General features: G+C 36.4%; 1 protein-coding gene across 6 annotated transcripts in view; it reads right to left on the minus strand.

The window, feature by feature from the left end:
• RAPGEF2 (Rap guanine nucleotide exchange factor 2) overlaps window positions 1-24745 on the minus strand; it is a 324353-nt gene that overhangs the window by 162495 nt on the left and 137113 nt on the right. For all 6 annotated transcript variants that reach the window (XM_036762274.1, XM_036762270.1, XM_036762271.1 and 3 more), the window contains exon 4: window positions 15460-15543. In XM_036762274.1, the coding sequence (XP_036618169.1) occupies window positions 15460-15543 (84 nt within the window). The remainder of the gene's footprint in view (window positions 1-15459; window positions 15544-24745) is intronic.

Here is a 24745-nt window from a genome sequence, read left to right on the forward strand (position 1 = left end):
CAGATTGACCATTAAATGAGATAAAGTGACCTTAACATGTCATATAAATATGAGCTGTTTCTTTTTTAAATTTAAAGAAGAAAACACAATTAACTAATAGTACAAGTAAAGTTAACAGTATTGTTTATATATACATGTGTGTGTGTATATACGTGTGTGTGTGTGTGTGTGTGTGTGTGTGTATTCAATATGGGCTAACATAAGTACCTTTCGAAAGTGCTGAATGAAAACTAAGTAAAACACAAAGTAGTTTTTACATGTAACTAGGGAAAAAAAAATATTAAATCATTGGAGGGGGAAAAAAAGCAAAATAGAGATCTGAGCAGTCACTCAGGTCTACTGTCCTATCAATTTAGTAAATTTATTTTAAAAAATTCTCCCCCCCTCCAAAAAAAAATGTGGCAGCATAGAGTAGCACTTAAATAATTTTTCTTTTATGTGATACAAGGAAATAGTGAAAAGTGAAAAATGCAATCATGAAAGTGGAGACCTTTCTTAAGGATTTCACTTTTTAAAAAAATGAATTTAGTATGTATATTTTAGTATGTATATTTTTTAAGATCAGGATTAAAAGTAGCCAGGACTTAGGCTGGCACATAATAGTTGCTTAATAAAGGCTTACTGATTAACAAGTAAGTTTTCTAAGTTAATCACAAAATATTTTACAAGAAATTAATATAATCTGACCAATTGATTAAATTAGGGAAAAACTTTAAAATTATAATTTGATATACAACAGGTCTGAGTAAACTATTAGAAAACAAATCACTATAATATAGTGAAAATAAATTATAAATTATAATAATATTAATGATAATAAGTTAAAGTCCTTGAATTGCTTTGATTTGTCTCTATATCCCCAATGGCTGGCATCAAGCCTGGCACTTAAACATGTCTTTAAAAAATACTTGTTAAAAATGAGTTATTGAATAGAGAACAAGATGGAAAACTCTCTTGAAATGAAAAAAAAAAAGCACTCCAAGGAAGGCAGAAACAAATGAGAAAAATAATAACTAAACATAAAACTGTGGCATTCAAGGTATATTTTTTTATATTAAGTAAATGCAATAAATATTGCTATAACATAAATATACCTTAATTATTCACACAGACATATATAATGTCTGTTTGCACATATGATTTTTATACATGAACATTCAAAGCTGTATTTTAAGAAATTTATTTCGTGACAGACACTTGAAAAAACATACCAACAAACCAAGAAACCAATTTGTTAAACCTAAATTATATCCATGTTAGTCAGATGATTTTAATATTCAAACTATACCTTCTCTGAAGTTCTAAGGAAAAATAATATAAAAGTAAGAGATGCTGCTAAAGGAATTTGGAAACATAAGAAATTAAAGGTACATCAAATAAATATCCAATATAACTCAAGCAACACTAAAAAACACGAAATTAACTGAAAAGTAAATTATTATATTTATTAAACAAGTGTTTCAAACTGTGATAAACTGGGAAATTTTCATTTAAATAAAACTGTTTCATTGCTTAATATTTTTCACACATCTTTCCTTCTTATAACACGTTCTTTAGTTTGTTTTTCCTTCCTATGGCTGAACTTGTCTATCTATCTATCTATCTATCTATCTATCTATCTATCTATCTATCTATCTATCTATCTATCTATCTATCTATCTATCTATCTATCTATCTATGTCAATATCTATTACTTTGACAACTTCAGGAACAATGCTAGAGTTAAGTATTGTGTATTATAAGACCTAACAACAGAGGATTCACGCTTAAGTTTAAAAAACAAAGTTTGGTATAAACAACAGCTACCTTTGCCTTTGGGTATGGCCATCAAATTCAAGCTGAGTAATTTCACTATCCTCAAGAAACACATTATATTACAAAATGCTTACATAAGGACATAAGATATAACTAAAGATTTTCATTGATAAATTTTAATCAGTTTACCTTGTAAGTCCTTGCTGCATCCAAACATTCAAAGAAAATATCACACAAACTATAAATTCACCTATTCCTTGATTCAAGGCCCAGGGTGATCTTTCATATGATGTGAATTATAATACACTTACATCAGTCTCTTCTCCTTAGGAATATTTAATATACTTTTAATTAAAAAAAAAAAAACCCTGAACGGCAGTACTCTGAGACTTTGTGAAGCCCATATTTATACAGACAAAACATCTGGAAAGTAGTAGTTATGGCAACCAAATCCCCAACTTGATCCAGCAATTCAACTTGAGTCTCTAGAGTACAGTTTACTCTGTGTCAGGTATCTGAGCAGAAAGTGATTTGGGAGGGAAAGGGGCGGAGGTAATACTTCAGGCCATGGACTAAACCTAGATTTCTTATGCTTTTCAGAATGGAGAATTTAGTTCAATTTTCACATGCCTTCAGTAGCTCAAGGGCTACAACAACAAAATAATAAATAAATAAATGAACTTGCTAGGCCAGCATTTTACCATATTCATTTTGTTGTTATTAAAAGAGGTTTGTGTTTTGTTAAGTAATCTAGCTTTCTCCAGGCATATTTCCATTCTCAAATAAATGGACCCCTGCAGTACAATCAATCAAGAAATGACCCTTTTCTTAAATGTCACAAACTCTGGGCACAGCACACTAGAAACTGTGTTACAATATAATATAGATTTTATAGATCATATTTGATACCCATGTAACATTAACTTAGAACTCTCAAATGGCTGTGTATATATTAACATTCCACACGTTATAACACTTGGGACCACTAAAGCTTCACTCCATTTTAGGTACCAGAAGAAAAATGTAAGAAAGCACCTTATAAACTGTAAAGTACCCTAAAATAGGAATTATCATCATTGTATTATCAAAAAAAAGTCTACCATAGCATGCCTCCTATGCAAACTCAAGTGCCTACTCAAATGTTTTACATCCTGGCCAAAAAAAGAAGGGGAGAGGGAGACGGAGAGGGAGAGGGAGAGGGAGAGGGAGAGGGAGAGGGAGAGAGAGAAAATGCCACTTTAACCAGTCATGGGCTGGAACACAAGATTTCATTAATATAAATCTCTTAATGTGGTTTCTTCAATGATATCACTCTCTTCCTTTTCTATTTTAACAACTTTTGCCATCCTAAATAAAATCTTTCTCCCATCATCATTTTTTTTCCTTCCCTTTTTCCATACCCTCTCTGTCCCTTTCCCAAACCTTATGTACATTACTCAATCATTTCTGAAGTGAAAGAAAAAGAAAGACCTCAGAGTATTACTCTCCCTTTTCTAGTTCCCATTCCAGTATTTTTTGTTGTTTACGCCGACTAGAGACTATTAGTAAATACTGATATCAACTGTAGTAAACTGAAGATTTATCAAAAACCTATTCTATGTGGCAAGGTTCACCTCACAGATAGAAAATCAATTATTCAATCAGCAAGGATTTATTAAATGCCTACTATGTGCCAGGCAGGGAGTACACAGTGCCTTGCCCTCAAGGAGCTTGCATTCTACAAGCGTATGAGCACCTAATACTATGTGATATGAGGAAGGAAGAGAAGATCAAAAACTGGGGAAATGAAGGAAAGTTTTACAGAAGAGGCAGGACCCACGATCAGCACTGAAGAAAATGAAGGAGGGCAATAGCACATTTCAGGCACAGGAGACAAAGTATGCAAACACTTGAAGAGGGAGAGGCAGTACTGCTATCTGATAAAAAAAAGAGAAGGCCAATTTCTGTCAAACACAGGAGGGCAGTATTATGAAATAACTCTGGAAAGACAGGTTAGAGTCAAATGGTAGAGAGATTTTAAGGACAATTGGTATTTTTTCCTGAAGCAGGGATTTTTAACCCTTTTTTCTCTCACAAGAGCCTAAGCTAGGCTAGTGAGCCCTTCTCAAGAATACTGTTTTTAAATGCCTAAAATGACGTACATAAAATTACAAAGGAAGTAATACTGAAATAAAATAATCAAAATACAGCTTAAAAAATTCACAAACCTCATACAATGCCTTAGGGGTCTGTGGATGCCAGATTAAGAAATAGAAAGTCACTGAAGATATTTCAACAGTAGAATGACATGTTCAAATCTATACTTTAAGATTATTTCAGCAACTACATGAAAGATGGATTGGAGGGAAAGAATACTGGAAGCAGGGAGACCAACTAGGGGGCTACTGAAATAGGTGAGAGGTGATGGATTACCTGAACAAAGTGTGGTAGCCTTGGGGGGTGGAGAGGACAGACATGAGAGATATTGTAGAGTAAAATTAACAAGACTTACATGGGGCAGGGGCAGGGGGAGCAGCAGTGAAGAATGAGGAAAAATTAAGAATGACCCTAAGGTTGCGAATTCGGGGTGATATGAACAATGACAATACCTTACAAAGCCAGGCAAGGCATGAATGGTGGTGAGATTAGGATGCAAGGGAGAATAACCATTGGCTAACGAACAGCATACATTCAGTACATAGCATATATTTTCTTAGTACATGCTATGCAATATGTTGTTAAACAGTTCTGTTTTAATAGATAGTTTTAAACACACTACACATAGGAGGGGAAAAACTTGTTAAACCACATCTAAAACTATATGGGGCAGGCAGGTGGCACAGTGAGTAGCGGTCTGAAGTCAGGAAGACTCATTTTCCTCAGTTCCAATCTGACCTCAGATGCTTAATAGCTGTGTGACCCTGGGCAGGTCACTTAACCCTGTTTGCCTCAGTTTCCTCATCTGTAAAATGAATTGGAGAAAAGAAATGGCAAAAGCCACCTAAGTATCTTTGCCAAGAAAAAAAAGTGGGGTCACAAAGAGTCTGACACGACTGAAAAACAACTGAAGGACAATCTAAACTAGAGGTTCCCAAACTTATTTGGTCCACCACCCCTTTTCAAAAAAATTACTCAGCAGTCCCCTGGAAATCTACTTTCTTTAACCCCTTAATGCTTTTTTTTAAATTTGCATCATTTCAAAAAATATAAGATTTTTTAAAATGACTCATTAAATTTAATAATTTATTGTAAGTTTATGTGGCAGGGGGGGGGGGGGGGGTTCTGCACTGAAACTGCATAGTATTGTATTGTAAACAAGTCATTACAGACACACGTTCTTTCGGATGCATGCTGGACTTCCTGACAACACACAACATGCTCACCTGCCAACACTTGCTTGTTAAGACCTATATGGTTCATAGATAGAGCTGGAAGGGTAAGATTAGGCCTAGAAAGATTAAGTGCTTTGCCTAACACCACACTGGTAGGAAGAGTCACAGGTGGGATTTGACACCCAGGTTCTCTGAAATCAGCAGCAGTATTCTTTGCACTCCACCATGCTGCCTCATCAATCAATCCAACAATCATCTCACTATTTCCACAACTATCTGAAACCAACCAAGCTCTTCCCTCGCAAGAGCACAGTAATTAATTAGGTAGGCAGCACCAGTAGAACCATCGCCATTTTGCAGACAGAGAAACTGTGACCCAAAGCCAAGTCTTGATCACAGGTGTAGGGCTCTTTCCTTCTATTTTGTCACGATGCATAATTTGCCTAATGTCAATAACACATCTTTGCTCTGTCAAGGAATACAAATAAGGTAAGAAGCAGATCATTTAGATCTTAAAAATTATTTTGACTAATAGAGATTAGTAGGATAATTGCCAATATCAGACATTAGCTATAACAAATCCAGAAAGAGAACACAGAAGACAGTGGATGAATCAATGGAAGATTTTTTAAAAATTTTTTGAGAGAAAGGAAGTGTCCCTGAGCACAAAGGTTGACCAATCAGTATTTATGAAGTGCCTACTCTGTGTCAGGACAGTATTTTAAGGTTCAGAAAAAGTCAAAGAAAACTGATTAAGTAAAAAATTTTATGCAAATATATTATACAGGCCATAGGGAATACATGTGATATATCTGGTGTAGCATTAAATCATTATTGAAAGGGTTTTTTTAATCAGTTAATGAATAAAATATTGCACAAACAACTCAATAATAGCATTAAAAAATAATATCCATTAAACAAGGGTCAATAACTGTTCAGAACACATAAACAATGGCCACAACCAATGCTTGATTTTAGAATCAATTCTGATTACTTCCTTCAACTTAAAATAGTAACTGATATTCCTTAAAAAATAGAATTATTTTCAGTACTCATCTGTTAGACCAAACTACCACTTGTGATCATTAGTTTCTGCAAAGTTTTAAAGAAAACTATTAGTCTTTCACTTTTGATAATTCCTTATGGGGCTTACTAAGTCACTCAACCAAGAACTGCCAATAGGAGATCAGCATGTGAAGGAAACTGCCTTAGAACACAGGAGTGACGAGAGAAGATATGCTATTTTGGGGGGAGACAAATAAGCTGCTATTCCCACTTCCCTTCCACTATTTTTCATTACTTCCCACGAGATCCTTGACTTTTTGTTCCTCCAGATGAGTGTATTTTTCTCCTAGCTCTACATGGTAATCTTTTTGGTAGTTTGATTGCTATAATACTAAGTTAATTTAAGAAGTATTGTCATTTCTATTATATTGACATGGCCTTGTTGTTGTTCAGTTGTCTTGGTCATGTCCAATTCTCTGTGACCCCATTTGGGGTTTTCTTGGCAAAGATACAGGAATGCTTTTCCATTTCCTCCTCCAGTTCACTTTACAGATGAGGAACTGAAGCAAACAAGGTTAGGTGATTTGCCCAGGGTCACACTGCTACTAAGTGTCTGAGGCCAGATTTAAACTCAGGAAGATAAGTCTTCCTGACTCCAGGCCAGGCACTCTATCCACTGTCCCACCTAGCTGCCCCTGCCATGCCTACCCATTAGTAATTAATATTTCTAGAAATATCTAGGTTGTTTTTATTTCTGTGAAGATTTTTTGTACTTATATTCACATATCCTATAGGGGCCTTTCACTTGTTTTTGCCTCTTGTAAAACAATGCCTGCTTATAGTTCTAAGAAGACTTTCTGAATTCAACTCAGTATATTCCTCCACTAAATATATCATTAATAAAATTAGTCATTTCATAAATCACACAGTCCATGAGTAGTAGTAAACATTGCACAAGCCACTGAGATAAGCACTTCTTGTCAAATTTGCCTATATACACATATATAATGCATAGGTACATGTGCATTTACACATCTTTCAGTTACCCCCATTCTCACAAAAATGGAGGCACCAAAAGTTTACAGAAACTAATTCATTTGAACAAGGATCACTCTAAATATGTAAATAGCCAATACAAAGAAAAGGGCCATTGGATAAAAACATTTGCAAAGCTCATGTTTTTTCACCGAATATGTATATTTGGGGCCAACAGTATATTAAACAGAAAACTTCTGGTGAGGAATAGAGGTCTAATTCCTTCCTTGTGAGACCTATCCTTGTATATCTCCTAACACAAAGAAGATCATGACTCTATATTCTACTTCTGTTTCTTTTGTTTGACTTACTTAATTGTACTAACTTATGATTCCCATATTGATTCAAAAAGATGCCAATCCCAAATACACATCACACTCTTAAAATGAGATCTTTGAAAAAAAGACATGTATGTTAGGTAAATAATAACGAGGACAAGTTGCATTCATGTTTTATATAAAGCCAATGTGGGGGGAGGAAGGATGTAGATATCGGGCAAATATGGAGCTTCTTCATGAAAATGTCCCAACCCTACCTTTCGGGTGGGGGGTGGGGAGGATTTTCTTTCTGTGATGTTATAAATTCTTAGTTTTACATAACAAATTTCCTGGGAATAGGGATGCTTACATGTTTCATTCTCTACTATGAAAAAGTCTTTGTTTTATTTTTTCTCTTTTTATTACTAAATAATTGGCTATTTCTTCTAGAGATCAATTAACTTATCCTGGAGCATTGGCAATCATTAAACAAGCTACCAATTTTTATACTCAAATTGTTCACTGTTTGTCATTTGAATCATAATGGGAATAGTGTTTCAGCCTCTCAGAACTGATTAGTTAAATGTCTTGTTTCCACACTTACCCTCATTTTAGCTGCCAACTCTCATTTAAAGTGTGATTAGTAATAGCACTATAACACAATTTTAATTTTTGAGTTGGAGAATTATATGGTGCCAATGAGTTTGGAAACACTAATTTTCAATGGACATAGTCCAATTTTGTCTAAAGTCATACACAAGTTTCTCATACCTTTCTGCCAGTGTTACTTAAGTGCTGACTTAGCAAACTAGCTGTGATAACTTCCCAACTGAACTACACATTTCAGTAAGTAGGCCCTGTAGCTAAAGTTCTCTTTACTAGCTGTTGCCTACCACCAGCACCAACCACTAGGTTTTCTAATCAAATATCTAACTACTCCCCAAGATACCTATGTTCTAGCTTCCCATCCCTATCTATTGTTTCTTACCTTCCAATCTTCACTCACATTCATATCCTATACTTTGACCATTTCATGCTGTTGCTCAAAACTCTTCACTGGCTCCCCACTGTCTTTAGTTTCAAATACAACATAGACTTTGCCTTGGCTCCAAATTACCTTTCTACCTTTAATGCATGCTATCCTAATTCAAATACTCTAAATTCTAACCAGGACGGACCACTAGCTGATTTTTTACTTCTTTCCTACTTTCTCCTACACCTCCATGTATCCATGCAAGTCATTCCCAGGAGCTGGAATATACTATTGCAAAATTTCAAGAATGTATATTTTTGTTTTTTATGATAGGACATAATTTTATCTGTTTTCTGTCATTAAGTGTAATGCTGGCATTAGAATTGAAGACAACATGGTGCACTGGTCGGTAAACCAGGCTTGGAGTCACCAAATGTGTGTTCTGGTCACAATTTGGTCAATTGTAAAGCACGTCTCTTTCAACAAGTTATTTGTTGAAATACAAGTTTGTAAAGTAGAGATGGTGAAAGTTATACGACATAGCTTGTCGTGCTGGGAGGGGGAAACTGCTTTATAGACTTTACAGAGCTACATAATGTGAACTGTTTGTATAATTACTAATACCTAACAGTTCAAAAGAGCTGTCATTTCATCAGTATGACTACTTTGAACGAACACTGATCACATCCTCCTGAATTTCTCTGGGAAAAAATAAAATCATCTGATAGCCAACCTTCTAGTACCATTTTTCCCAACTAGATCTACTAACCTAACCCCTCTTTGGATGTAAGAAAATAGAGATCTACTCGGGCAAAGTGACTTGCCCAAAGGCATAGCTAATTTGAGATACACTACAGACAAGAAACCAGGAATTCTCTCTCTTAAACCTGTACTACTACACCATCCGTCTTTCCCTTCATTTTATATACTCAGGACCTAGTTAGTGTTCAATCTGTTTGCCTCAAACTTGATAAATGTAATCAAACTTATATATTGTTACATTTAAAACCTAATGCATAAAATACACACAAGCTACATAGAAAATCAAAGGCTCATTCACATTTAAGAAAGAAGAAAGATATGAAAAGCTGGTTTCTCATTCCTTTAAAAATAATTAGAGTTTCAAAGAACTGATGTAGTATGCAACAACCATTTGGATCATTTGCTAAAGAAATGTGGAAGATACCACCAGAAAAAAAAAAGGAGGAAAAAAAATTTTTCTATAAGATAATGTCATCTTGATTTCATGAGCCCAAGTGCTGGAATAGTTTTATAAAGATCATCTGGGAACGTACTGCATCATAAACAAGTTATTCAAGATAACTTCAAGACTTTTTGAAGGCATAATGTAGAAGGATCAAGCAAAATAAGCTCAACTATTCAGAGGACTAACTACTCTACTTGTTTCCTGAATATACAATTCACCTCTCAAAAGTATTTGGCTTTGAAGTATCAACTGTGAACTGCATTTTCCGCATAGCCAACTGACAGATAATAATGTCCAATGTGAGACTGGCTTAAGCTGCCTTATATTTGGGAAGAATCACAAACATGTTGATAAAGTACAAAAGTAATGAAACCCCAGTTTTACTCTCTAATTAGGGTAATATTTCTAGAGCCCCAACTCAAAATAAAGCTAAAACTACAGTGCAGATATAATGTCACCAGATGCAACGTGGAGGAATACCCTATAAATAGAGATAGCTTGTCATTAAGTCTGAACTGCCATTACCTCCCTATGAAAGTTACTGACTTGCAAACATCTGACATTCAATCTAGGAGAAAGGAGAAACTTAAATCTTCCTGCAAAACAACTAAAAACAGTCCTACACGTTCCTGACAAAAGAACTTTTGTAACTTCTAAGTCCTTTTGGCATTTAGAAGTGACCTGAACATGGGAAATGTTCCTCTAGACTCTGCAAAAGCACAGGTGTTAGTTTGTGAGTGGCTGGTTATTAGAATCTCAGAGGGAAACGCTACAGGGTCCTCTAGTATTTCATGGCATCAATCGGTTGTTTTTTCACACATAAAAACTTCCTTCTAAATGGTAATCAAGATGAGGAGAAGGATTAAAAAGTATCCCTGCATTTTCTGCTCATGAACCACAGATGACTCTGGGTGCTTTCCTATAAAGCCTCACCTAGGCTCCCAGATGCCTACCACAAGTGAATCACCAAAAGGAGAGAAAGCACATAGTGGGCCCAGGAAGCAAGCAGAGAGGAGCTACAGAGAGCAAAACAGAGATACTTCTACACACCTAAGGATGCCTCAATAGGCAGGAAACTAGAGTTTAATGATTATAGAAATGGCCAACCCAACCATATTAAACTTGCCAAAGCAGAGTCATTGAAAGTACAGGCCACTCAATTTTCAGAAGAAGAAATCAATAATCAGTAATCACATAAAAAATGTTCTAATACACTATCAAATAAAGAAATGCGAATAAAAACAACTCTGAGGTACCACTTCACACCCATCAGATGTGCTATCAGATTGGCTAACATGACAGAAAAGGAAAATGATAAATGTTGAAGGGAATATGGAAAAATAGCTAAAATTGTGAACCAGTCCTACCATTCTGGAGAACAATTTGGAACTATATCCAAATGGCTACAAAACTGTGCATACCCATTGACCCAGCAATACCACTACTAGATCATTATCCCAAAAAGATTAAAAAAAGGAAAAGGACATGTATGTAAAATATATGTGTGTGTATATATATATATGTAAATAGATCTATATCTATCTATCTATCTATCTATATACATCTTTTTATGGTAGCAAAGAACTAGAAATTGAAGGGATGTACATCAATTGGGGAATGGCTGAACAAATTATGGTATATAATTGTGATGGAATACTATTGTGCTATAGGAAATGATGAGCAGGATGGTTTCAGAAAAACCTGGGAAGACTTATACCAACTGAAGCAAGAGAGGTGAGCAGGGCCAGGAGAACACTGAACATAGTAACAGCAATATTGTAACAATGATCAATTGTGAAAGACTTAGTTCTTCCGATCAAAAAAATAATTCAAGACAATTCCAAAGGACCCATGATGAAAAAGGCTATCCAACTCCTGAGAGAGAACTGATGGACACTCACTGCAGATGCAAGCATATTTTTAAAACTTTCTTTATATTTCTTGCTTTTTATTCTGTTGGGGTGGCTAACAGGAAAATGTTTTGCATGACTTTACATGAATACTTGATATATGTTGCTTACCTTCTCAATAGGTGGGAAAGGGAGAGGATTTGAAACTCAAAATTTTAAGAAATAAATGAAAACTAAATAAGTGTGGAAAACAAAAAGTATAGACCATTCATAGACACAGATATTTATTTCCTTTTTAACTTATGAAATAAAACAAGCATTTCCTTAACAAAATAGGGAAAAAAGATGATTGCACATGAAACTGATGTCAACCATCAAAAAAGAAGTCAGCCTGACTATCTAAGAAGGAAAAACCCCATGGATGAATTACCTCAGGGTAGCAAACCGTAAAATACAGTTGTATCAACATTATAGAGCTGGTCGACCAGTACATATAACTTCTACAAGTTGGCTAGACAATGAAAAATTGAATAAGGAAAGACAATGGGCTGGACTGCATTTGAGAAACTGAATAGTGATTTCAGTTACTACTAGTTTAAAAAAAAGATCCCACATTTCTGAAACATCAGTATTATTCTAGGGATGCTCTATGGCTGAAAATCATGGAATACAATAATCTACAAATAATCATAATTATAGTTCACCCGATGGTCAGTTAAGAGGCCCATGATAGAAATAAATAGGCTACAGTTAATTATCAACGCTGAATGGAATGCAGAGAGGAATAAATGATATCAAAGAAATGTATAACCAGAATAGGAAGGGTGTCAATCATTTAGCAAGGTGGAAAGGATGACAGATGGCTGGTTCACATGCTATAATGATACCAAAAAATGTTTATAGACCTAGAACAGGGGCTTTTAACCTGAAGTCCACAGAACCTTGAGGGTCAAAGGGTAGATTTCAGGAGGAAGAGGGTCTGTAAATTTGTCGTGTGTGTGTGTGTTTCCATTATAATTGGTTTCCTTTGTCATCCTATATATTTTATGTATTTTAAAATATTATTCTGAAAAGGTGTCAGTGGGCTTCACCAAGCTGTCAGATGGGTCCATGATACAAAAAAAGAGTTAAGAACCTCTTATGTAGAGGAAGGTCAATAATACCTTGGCTAAGATTTACAGGAAGATATGCCTAACAGTCACACGGAATTAGAAGTAAAGAATAGGATGAGATCTGCACTGGTGGAGGGATTACCTACATCCTTAAAATCACCAAAACAGCACAACTTAGTAAAGCACACACGTATCTTTGTGAAGCAATGACACTGTAACAACAATGCTACTGCGGTAAGACCAATGACACCAGCACCCAGGAGGGCTGCTAGCACAGGTTCTTTGATCTGCTTTTCTAAGGAAACAACTTTGTGGGGTTAACAGTCTTACTTTAATTAAACATACATATATCATTCACTTAGTTCAGGGAGAAAAGTCAGCAAATACAAACAGAAATTACAAACAGAGAAAATATAAGCAGATCAACAGACAGGCTTTTGTCTGACCATAGCAATACATGCATAGTTACCAGAGAGAGAAGCACCAACATCTAGGTTTTCAAAGCTGGGGGGCTGGGGGAGGGGGGTCCTTCACAGCTACCCAGAGTCTCCACACCAACACTCTTTTAATGAGGGCGCCCCCAAAAGTAAAATGCTAACCTCAAAGAATATATACATTTCTTCAGGGTCAGAGGGCATCACAACCATGCAACTCAAACCCATGTGCCCTGGGCCTTCCTGTGACTCCTGATTCAATCAAAGACTCTTGATTGAAACATGAAACAAAGGCAAGACTCAATCAAAAGGCACTGATCCCCTTAGTGCTGAGAAGGCCTCTAGAACAAAAGACAACAAAAAGTCCACATTTGAAAGGCAAGATTCATCAAAGGTACTTGACTGCCTTAGTGCTGAGAAGTACTCCTAAACAAAAAACAAAGGCAAAAAGTCCCACCCTGCTCGCCATCACAGATATCAGGAAGCAATGGGGACAAGTAGGACCCACAGTAGTGAGATGCATCACCTGGGGAGATCCCTTGAGTTGCAGTGAAACATAAGTCTTCACAATTTAGAAAATTTAAAGAGGATTCAGTGGAGCCCCAGAGCAGCACCCTGCCTAGTCAAGTCCTATCTGCCCTAGGAAATGTTTGCTTAGAGCATAGGAACTATACCTCACCAACTGTCTCTGCAAGGCAAGAGATGGATGCTGCCAGAGTCCTTACCAAGAAAAATCACTAAGCATATGCCCTACCCAGAAGCAGATAACTTCTTAGTTTTAGACAAGGATTTAGAAATCCTGTCCCTTGGATTTCAAAATTACATCCCCAATGCAGGCTAACATTTGCAAGGGGCTTCAAGTCTTCATTGTAACACTGAAACTTTTTACACAATAAATATTTACCTGCTATGGAGAAGAAGGATTTCTGGCATTTAAAAAAAACTTCCATTCCACAAATTTAGCAAAAGTTTATTAAGTATCTACTGTGTATGCTACTGAGTGAGTTTAGATAAGAAATAATCCCAGCAGAAGCCAGCAGTAGCATTGAATAGCACCTTAAGGCTTGTAAATGCTTTACATGCTTTATCTCAGTTGATTGATCCTTATGATGACCCTGAGAGGAACGTGCTATTATAATACCCATTTTAAAGGTGAAGAAATTGAGGCAGAAAATGGTTAAGTAACTTGCCCAGGTGACAGAGCCAGTAAGTGCCTGAGGTAGATTTAAACTCAGGACTTCCTGACTCCAGGTCCGGAGCTCTAGCCACTGCACAACCTAGCTAGCCTCACAGACCTCACACTCTAATAATTAAACTCTAATGAAACTAAAATGTGTTCCTTTCCTAACTAAATTGGATTTACTTGTATTTATTCTATATGTACTTATGACAGATAGATATGTTGTTACTCTCAACTGAAGGTAAGCTCCTTAAAGGGAGGGGTTGTATCACTTTTACCTCTATATCCTCAGCACCTGGCACATTGGCTGGCACACAGTAGGCGCTTAATAAATGATTGCTGATTAACTGATTAAGGAATCCCTTTGAGCATCATAGACGAGAGAATTGCTAAATTTATCTAATCCTAGTCCTATTTTTTCCTCTCTTCTCAGGATTAAAATTTTCTAAACTGCTTAATACTATAAGAATCATACTTAAACCAAATTAACCATTATGTACTCAAGTGCCTACTGATGAAAAACAAAATATGTTCCATACAATAAGCCTTTTTACCAAAACACAATAAAAGCAAGTTATCACTAGAAGGATTTTTGGTCCTCCAAAACAGGTTCAATTTTTTTCTCTCTGAGTATGTGATTCATATGGTATTATATATGTGTATGTTTTGCTCCACCACCACCACACCTCCCCCGACCAGGGAAGCATAGGCTTCTTGAGGTCAGGGATTTTTTTTTGCAGGGGTGGTGGGGAGTCACTATGCCTAGCATGGTGCCAGAAGCATATCAGGCATTTAATATTTATTGAACTGAAATGGGAATGGTGAATGATATTAATGTGCTGCATAGCTAATGAATAAATTTGCACTTGTTTCACATTTTTCTACACCAAATAATGCATTTTGTATTTATGGTAATTAACAGCAAAGATTTTCTTTTTCAACAAACTAAGATCATTATATGCATTCAATAAATATTTGTCGACTTGGATTCTGTTATAAAAATAAAAAGCTAAGGAATTGTAAACAACAACTTTAGTTACTTAACAAGTCATTAGACACCAAAGTGATATTAACTGACATTTTAATTAAACAAGGAAAAAGTATGTGTTTAGTTGATATGCAAATGGGGGGTGGGGGGGTGGAGGCCAACAGAAATAACTGGATTGTGAAAGAAAACATCTACCTTCAACTTTCTCTAATCTTATAAAATTCACTTTTAGTAAAAGACTACTAAAGCAGGAAACATTTGAAAGTACGATTATGCTCTGATATCAAAGAAAAGCATAGCTCTAAATTTCACCATTCCTGGGCAAGCCTATTAAAGAATGGGCATACAGTACCTGCTCCTTGGGAGAAACATGGACTCCTTAATAAATACCGAACCAGAGAGAAGGATATACCAACAGGTACCGATGTCATCGGGACTGAAAGGAAGACAAGAAAATAATTAGATGACCATCTTGAAACAAGAGAAAAAAAAAACAGTCAATGTACAGTACATCAAATTCCCCAATCCCATGTTACTTTAAGAATAATTAAACATAGATAGGAGAGGGATGGTGCCTGTGATTTTATTAGTACAGGAAACTTGGAGAGAAGACCTCCTGCTGCAGCTCAACAACTTCAATGGAATAGATCGCCTCAGAAACGTGCTTAAAGTGCTGAGAAATTAAATGACTTGTCTAGGGTCACTCATGGCCAGTATTATTTCCAGGCAGAAGCTGAACCTAAGTTTTCCTGGCTTCATGGTAAGTGCTTTATCCACTATTCATACACTGCCTCTTGAGGATAAATAAGAGAGAAAAGAGAGAGAGAAAGAGAAGAGTGAGGAAAGAATATATATATACATACAGAGAGAGAGAGAGAAAGAAAGAAAGAAAGAAAGAAAGAAATGGATGAGATAGGGGAGAAGGCAGAGATACCAGTGACCCTAACTGTATTACCTGTGATCCTATGACCCTAATGGTGTGACCATAGTCAAGTCACTTAATCTCTCTGAGCTTAGTTTCCTCATGAGCATAGCATGGATGGCAATAACATCTCTAGAACTTCCTTCACAGGTTTGTTCTGAAGTTTGAAATAAGGAGATAATATTTATAAGGTGCTAAGTATATAGGTGCTTGATAAATGCTTCTTCCTTTCCCTAATATGTGTAAAATACCTAGAAAACTCAAAATATTATATATCTTATTATACATATATATATGTATATATGTATAATAAGATATATAATATATACACATATATAATATACACATATATGTAAACAGACTGCAAAAGGAGCCCGTGACAGCCTCGCCCCTGCGCCCCCCTACCCGAGAAAAAAAACCAACTTTAAGAATTCATGATCTAAGGCAGCGTTTCTTAAAATCTGGGTTGTGACCCCATACGGGATCACAAAAAAGTTGGCATGAGTAAAAGGTTTCTGAACATGCAACAACAAAAAATTAATTCAAAATCAAACATGTAATGAATCCGAGGTGTTTCTGGAAACACTTGCTTATGTTGCATTGCACAAAGGCAGTTCTTCCAAAGCAGTTTATGGAGTCCCTAAAATCCATCTGTGGATCCTAGGTTAAGAACTCCTCCCATAGATATACTCTTCAGTATCTAAAACTAGTAAGCTGACATGCAAATACATTAGAAATTTCATGAAATGGTTTAAAACTTTGGTTATTTAATTTTAAGTATTACATGCAATATGTGTTTAATAAATATTGCATTGTATTGCTGTATAAATAACTTTGAAGTATCTAATATCTTTGCTTGTTGTAGTTCAGGCATTTCAGTCATGTCCAACTCTTCGTCACCTTATTTGGAGTTTTCTTGGCAAAGATACTGGAGCAGTTTGCCATTTCCTTCTCCAGATCATTTCACAGATGAGGAAACTGAGGTAAATAGCGTTAAGTGGCTTGCCCAAGGTCACACAGCTGTAAGAGTCAGAAGTTGGATTTGAACTTATGAAGATGAGTCTTCCTGATTCCAAGGCCAGGGTTCTATCTACTGTGCCACCTAGCTGCCCCTAGAATGAATCATCTTTTCCTAATTTCGTTCTTAAAGAATGCTAATGTTCATTACAGATTAGCCCCCTTTATCCCAACCTACAGCTTTGACAAATATCTTCCACCATATGTGGCTTCTTTCTCCCTGCATTTATGCTTTTTAAAAAAAAAATGTATATATAAGAAGCAAGGAGAAAAGGAATCACAGTTGACCTCCCATAATAGCAACTTGGTTCACTTTATAAATGTTTTCTTATATAGTTTTTTTTCAATTATGACTTTATTTGCAAACAACCTATGTCAACTTGCAAGACAATATAGCACACCTATATTTCTTAACCAAAGGTGACAGCACTATTAATTTCGGCATTAATTTTTTTTAAATGACAGTGACACAGAAAGGAACAAACCAGGTAGGCCATAAGGAATATGGAAAACATAAAAACAATAGAAATTACCAGGGTGGACAGTCTGCATCAGCTACTACTAACCTTTAATCCCCAAAAGAAGAGGAGGAAGAAAAGAAGGAAAGGGAAGAGGAAGAAGAAATGATTATAGAAAAATATTGAGCTTTATTATGCTACAAAGAAACAGAAGTGGAAAACCAGCAGAAATAAGAATTTACCTAGGGCCTAGAATCTGACAAATATAAGGCTATGAGAAAAAATAAAAGATTATGATAAAAACCTCAAGTTTCATAATGGGGGTTGGGGGATGGTCTGCTTAGGGCAAAAATTAAGACAGGCAAAGCAGACCAAAGGTACAAAAGCTGAGAATAAAAGACGCATGCATAAAGTACAGTCCCTTCAAAGTACTGCCCTTTCACATGGAGCCATTATTTTGCTTTGAGGTCTAAGAGAAAAATTTACTCACTAGACAGCAGCTATTAGTTTTGAAAGTGACAAGCTTTATATAGTATAGTAGGCTGATGTGAAACGGACACTAGAACTGCCATATGATATGAAAAGAGTGCGATTTATTTGACTATGAACAACTGATGAAAATTTGATTATTAAGCATAAGCAAGGTAGAGCAATTCATACAGGATTTGGAGTCTGAATACAGAAAGTTAAGAGAGAAAGGTGAAAGGAGAGATTTCATAACTGCACCAATGAGAGTTGAATCTGGAAGTGATGGTTACATAGTGGATGAGGAGAGATGGAGGAAGAGAGGAAAAGAGAAAGTGGAGAGGAAGAGCAGGAGTGGGCAAGGAGGGAGGAGTGTGGGACAGAAACTATATAACTGCAATGACCAAACTTGGGCCCAGGGAAGTTTTGCAAGACTTTAGTTGATGTATATTGGTTAGTTTTGCTGAACTGCATTTTTTCTATTTTTATTACAAGGGATGAATCTCTAGGGAGGGGAGGGAGAAGGATATGTTCAGAAAAGAAATTCACATAGAAGAAAAAAAAAAATCAATAAAATTAGTAAAGTTAATTTTTAAATTTAAAAATATATTCCTTTCAAAAGGTAGAATATAACCAACAAGATAAGAATTTTAAAAGACAGAAACATTATGACAAAATTGCTTCGGGCATAATATTTTAAATCATCCAGAACATAAAAATGTCTTCTTTTGGCCTATCACAATCAAGTCTAAACCCTTCTTACTAGTATTCAAAGCATTCTATGCCATCTATTCAATCTTACCTTCCTCTGTTTCCTAAGGCATCACGCTCATTCCTGTTTCCATGCCTGTGTTTGGGTTATTTCCCCAACTTTTCTGCCGATCTAAAATTTAACTGACTTTTAAAGTCAACTCATGTTTCACATCTTTTATGAAACCTTTCCCAACTACTGACCTCTGGGGTCAGTGGAAAAAGCACTGATGCTGGAATTAGGGGATCCAGGGTTCAAAGGCTACATCTGTGTGACCTTGGACAAGCCACCTCCCTGAAAATCAGTTTCCTCTCTAAAATGAAGAAGCTGGACTACACGACCTCTAAGGTCCCTTTTCAGCTCAAATGATGCTATGGGACAAATATGTTGATTAATTTTTAATTTCCTGTGCAGACGAGGTGCCTTCCCAAGCATAAACTTATTGTGGACATGGGTTATGACTAATTTCTTCTCTTTTCTAGTACCTCAGAGAGCAATGGGCATATTTTATGCACTCAAAAATAGGTCTGAAACAAAATCTCAATTATCCTAAACCTAGAAGTATAGGACACACTCAACTGCACGGTCCTGGCACACAAGAACCAACAAAGCAACATCTAAAAGGCTGAAACAGGAAGTCTCCATCCTTTTGTGGTGAAACAAAAACTTGGCTCAATGAAGTTTTACAGCAATGTTCTAAATGTCCACAAGATGGTGCTATTACCACATCAATGATAATGTAGTGATAATAAAAATAATGATGAAATCTATAAAAAATATTCCCCAAGGAAACTAGATATTCCTTTTCAAAGCAAGAACTGAATGCAGAGTACCAGAAAAATTAAATTAAGCAGGAAGGGAAAATGGTTATAAATGGAGAAACAATAGAATGTTTTCCATGGGGGGGGAAAAACCTGGAAAATAACTAAAAATACTAAAGAGGATGATTTTATGGAAGACAAGAAAACAATTTAGGAGAAAGACATTTTAGCCTTCACTTCTATAACTAATTTTCAAAAAAGACAGCCAAGGAGGTAATAAACTATATGTTGTATATCCCTTTTATTAAAAAAGCAAACAAGAAAACATTAATATTCAATAATAAAATTAAAACATATTATGCACCTATTTGTACAGTCATTGTGATAGGTGTTGGATGAGAGAAAAGGTTTTAATAAGCATGGGAGATTTAATGAAAAAATATAAGTTTCATTACATATTTATTATAAGTTAAATATGAGTTCAGGCTGATGTCTCAACATTATATATAGTACAGTTTGATAATTTGACACAGTTAAATGTTATTAAGAATAATTGCCATTAAGAAAAAGTCAATGTTCTCTGTTTACAAGAGGGAAGTAAGCAAAACGTTTTAGAAAAATTCCCAGCAAAACAAGTGTTAAATAATTTTTTTTTGACACTTCAAGTTTAATTTCAGTGATCTAGCAAATAAGATTGCCCAGGGTTATTATTCTTTTATCGATGTTAATTCAATAATATGGACCTCATACCAACATATGAAGAAATGAACGCTGGAAGAATAACAACTTTAAGCATGCTTCAATGTCATTTAGAAATATGGTTAAGGGTAGGCTTTGAAAAATTCAAATCATCTCATAATCAAGGAACTTAAGCAGACAAGAGAAAGAAGTATAACAAGAATATTAAGACTTAGAAGGTGCCTTACTTGGTTCCCTAAAAGAGTTAAAATTATCTACCAGTGAAATTTGTAAGCTAGCAAGAAGATACATTGAAATTTCTCTTATTTGGACAAATTTTCAAACATGATTAATGGCAACAACATATATTTATATGGCATTTTAATGAATAAAGGAGTTTAAGTAGATTGACAGGGAAGGAGAGCAGGGGAAGGAGAAGAGAGGTAGGCAGGCAAGAAGGAAGGAAGGCAGGAAGGAAGGAAAAGAATTTATAACGTACTTACACTACTTGTTAGGCACTGTGCTATACTTTGTATAAACTACACACACACACACACACACACACACACACACACACAGTGCTCTTCTCACAAAAAAGTGTTTGAGGTAGTTTTTATAAGCATTATCCTCAAATGGGTGAGGAAAGCGATATTAATAAGCAAATAATTTGTGTTGGTTAACTTAGCTAGTAAGTGCCAGAGCAGGACAAACTCCCATCTTCTAGGCCAGTATTCTATGCATTGCTGCATGCCACATTATACATCCACTAATTCATTTATTCATTCATTCATTTATTAAGTGGCTACACTATGTTCAAGGCACCGTGCTGAGAAATAAGGGTGTGCGCTGAGACAGGTGTAGTCCTCAAGGAATTTGCATTCTACTCAAAGGAAACCAAAGCTACTATTTATAATTCTCCAAGGGCTTAGCTGTACACTTGAGGTTAAAAAGAGAACATTTAAAATTCTTCACAACCCAGTTCCATCCCACCTTTCCAGATTAATTACACATTACTACTATTCCAATATTCTAGGATCCAGACATATTGGCCTCCTAGATGCTCCTCCTCTCCTCTCACCCAGAGTGTGGCAATGGCCACCTAACTTTGCCTTCTTGTGTCCCAGGAGTCCCATCCCTACTTAAATCTATCCTCCATGAATCCAACATGATCACAGACAGATCTGATCACATCACCTATCACCTCTAAGATCAAATATAAACTCTGGTGTTTTAAACAATTCACAACTTGACTCCAACTTGCCTTTTCTAGGCTCATGATATATTATTTTCTTTCACAAACTCTATGGTCACTCAAAATGACCATCTTACCATTTTTTATACATGGCACTCCATTTCCCATTTCTACAACTTTGCAATCACTATCCACCAAGTCTAGAATGCACTCCCTCCTCATCTCTGCCACTTGGCAGGCATTACCTGTTTTCCTTCAAGACTCAACCCAAGTGCCGAATTTTAAAGGAGGCCCTTCCTAGTCCTCATAGCTGCTGTGCTTTTTCTCCACCACCCCAAGCCACCCCTCACCACCACCAAGGCTATATTGTATGTTTATTGTATCTTTCTGCATGTATTTATATAGGAGTGTGTAGTCTCCCATTAGACTATTAGCTCCCTCAGGATAAGTATTTTTTCAATTTTTGTCTTTGTATCCCCAGAGCCAAATATAGTGCCTATCAACAGTAGGAGCTTAATAAGTGTTTTTGGTTGAATAACCATGCAACTAATAAGATAAATGAATCAGCTGAAAAAGACTAATTCTAAAATAATTAACATCTTCAAAAAGACAGAGAGAGAGAGAGAGTGAGAGATTAATACAAAAAGATGTTAAAAAGGTAAATATACCAGGTCACTATTTAGATGGGAAAATGCATAATTCACTAACAAACAACACTCCAAAGCAGTTTATTATGTAAATAACATTCACAATGCTACTCTTTTATAAAATTAATTCAATTGATAGAATGAATTATATTCATTTTACATATCATTTTTTAAAATAATCTCATCTGGGGTGATTTTAGGATTATGATTTAGCAATTATTGGCCCAAAAATGAAAACTGAGGAATGATTTCTGATAACTGGTAGGCAATACTTTTTATATTTAAAGAAAAAATAAGAGCTAGATATAATGCAAACATTTGATAAAGATAAGTAGGCTCTGCTGGTATCTACACAATGTCAAGAGAACTGAAGGGAGGCGGTTACACTATGCTGAGTGGACCCTAGTAGAGGACTGACAGGAAGATGTAGACATGAATAACACCAGACAGGTAGGCAGGCATGGTGGATTGTTATCTGCATTATATCAGTAATTACCAAACACATGGTTGAGATAACATCGGAGTACCAAACTACCCCTGTCTCTATCTTTAAATCAAAGGTCCTTAGCCTGGAATATCTGAACTTTATTTTCAATATTTTGATAATTGCATTTTAATATAATTGAATTCCTTGGTAACCCTATGTATTTTATTTTACGTATTTACAAAGATTCTGAGAAGGGGGTTTGTAGGCTTCACTAGCCTGCCAATGAAGTCCATGATACCAAGAGGGGAGGGGGAAGGAAAGGGAGCAATAAGAGTAAGAATTCTTGCTCTAAGCTTTACAAGAATTCTGTCCCCATAAAAGCTGGGAACTCAGGCTGCTCAAGCACTAACATTTGTAGGGATGCTACTTTCCTCCCCTAGCTGCAGTTCACAATTTAACCACTAACTTTTGATGGAAAGACAAACACAGCCAATCACACAGCAGGGATACTGTTCTGTTTCCCAAACTGCTTGTCTAATAGGAGCAGGGCTTGCTCCTACTTGGCCTTAATATGTTTTGCTCTGAATTCCCTTAAGGCTGTTTTTAGCAGCACATTAAAAAAAAACAAAAACCACCTGCCATTTATTAAGAAAAAAAACAAACTCACAATCAACTATTTTGGAGGCAAAGCCTCATTAAACTGAAATTACAATACAGCTTAACTTCTCTAAGCATGCAGCAACCAGGTTTACAGGCCCATCTACCTCACTTGCTAAGTAGCAGAAGGAAAAAAAATGTAAAAACCATTAATTATAAAAGGCAGCTACGTGGCACCGTAGATAAAGCATTGGGCTTGGAATCAGGAAGACTCCTAAAGGTCAAATTTGTCCTCAGACACTTACTAGCTACATAATCCTGGGCAAGTCGCCTAACCCTGTTTGCCTCAGTTTCCTCATCCGTGAAATGAGCTGGAGAAGGAAATGGAAAGCACACCAGTATCTTTGCCAAGAAAACCACAAATGGGGTCATGAAGAGGCTGACACGACTGAAATGACTGAACAGCAAATTAATTACAAAACACAGTCCAAGCAAGCCATAGGTAAAGGCAAAGTACAGGCTTCTACAGCAAAAACAAACACACACACACACACACACACACACACACACACACACACACACACCCCTTCCAACCAAGAAGGTGAACATGTCTGGAAACACTTCCAAAGTTTCTGTACTACCCATCTGACCAGTACACCTCACCAAGAGCAAACCAAAGGTAGGACAAAGCAGTTTGGAAGTACTGAAACCTAGACAGATCCACCTTCCTGGAGGCCACACATCTGTACCACCAAGGCGAGGCTGTCTCAGTACCCAACCCATCCTTTTCCCCAGGGTTATCACTACCCTCTGCTTTGCCTGCTACTGCAAGACAGTTAGGTTACCTTTGATTCACTGTCAAAGACCAAGTCCAGTAGGTTTTGCCTCTATCAAACTCCTGAACTCCCTACCTACCACTGGTGTTTGCCTTCTTATTTCAGCTATATTTCATCCTCTACCCCCTGCCTAAGATGGCCCCTGCCACCCTGCTACCCCACCTTGAAATGATTTCTTCCCCTCCACCTGTTCAGGGCCCATGATCAAGTCATTTCTGCCACTGATCCTAGAAGGAATATGTCAATCCATTCATTCCTTGCATCACATATGCAGTAGCCTGATAGTTGGTCCTCCTGCCTCAGGCTTCTCCCTACTTCAGCCCATCCTCCAGTCAACTGTCAAATTAATCAACCTAAAGTATACATGTGACCACGTCATCCCCCTTACTTGATAAACTCCAGTGACGCCCTATCACCCCTAGGATCTAACATAGAATCCTCTGGTATTCTAAGACTTTCACAGTTTGACCCCTCCCACATCTCCAGTTTTCTTAAACTTAACACCACACCACACAATCTGCTAATCCAGTGACGCTGACCTCCACGCTATTTCTCAAATAAAACACTCCTCCCAACTGTGCCTATTTTCACTTTCTGCCCCTCGTGACTGGTTCTCTCTCCTCATCTATCCCTCCAAGCTTCCCTGACTTCATTCAAACCCCTCTTCTATAACAATCCTTTCCTGACCAGGCTAGTGCCTTCCCTCTATTGACTATCTCCTGTTTATCCTGTATATATGTTGTTTGTATATTGTTTTCACTTGTCTCATCATTAGAATGTGTATCCCCAGAGCTTAGCACAGTGCCTGGCACCTAGTATGTGTTTAATAAATGCTTCCTGACTGAGGACTACCCCTGTAAGTTTCTGCCCAGAGAGATCTCATTCCT

The sequence above is a fragment of the Trichosurus vulpecula genome, chromosome 6, assembly GCF_011100635.1.
Source record: "Trichosurus vulpecula isolate mTriVul1 chromosome 6, mTriVul1.pri, whole genome shotgun sequence".
Classification (NCBI taxonomy): Eukaryota; Metazoa; Chordata; class Mammalia; order Diprotodontia; family Phalangeridae; genus Trichosurus; species Trichosurus vulpecula.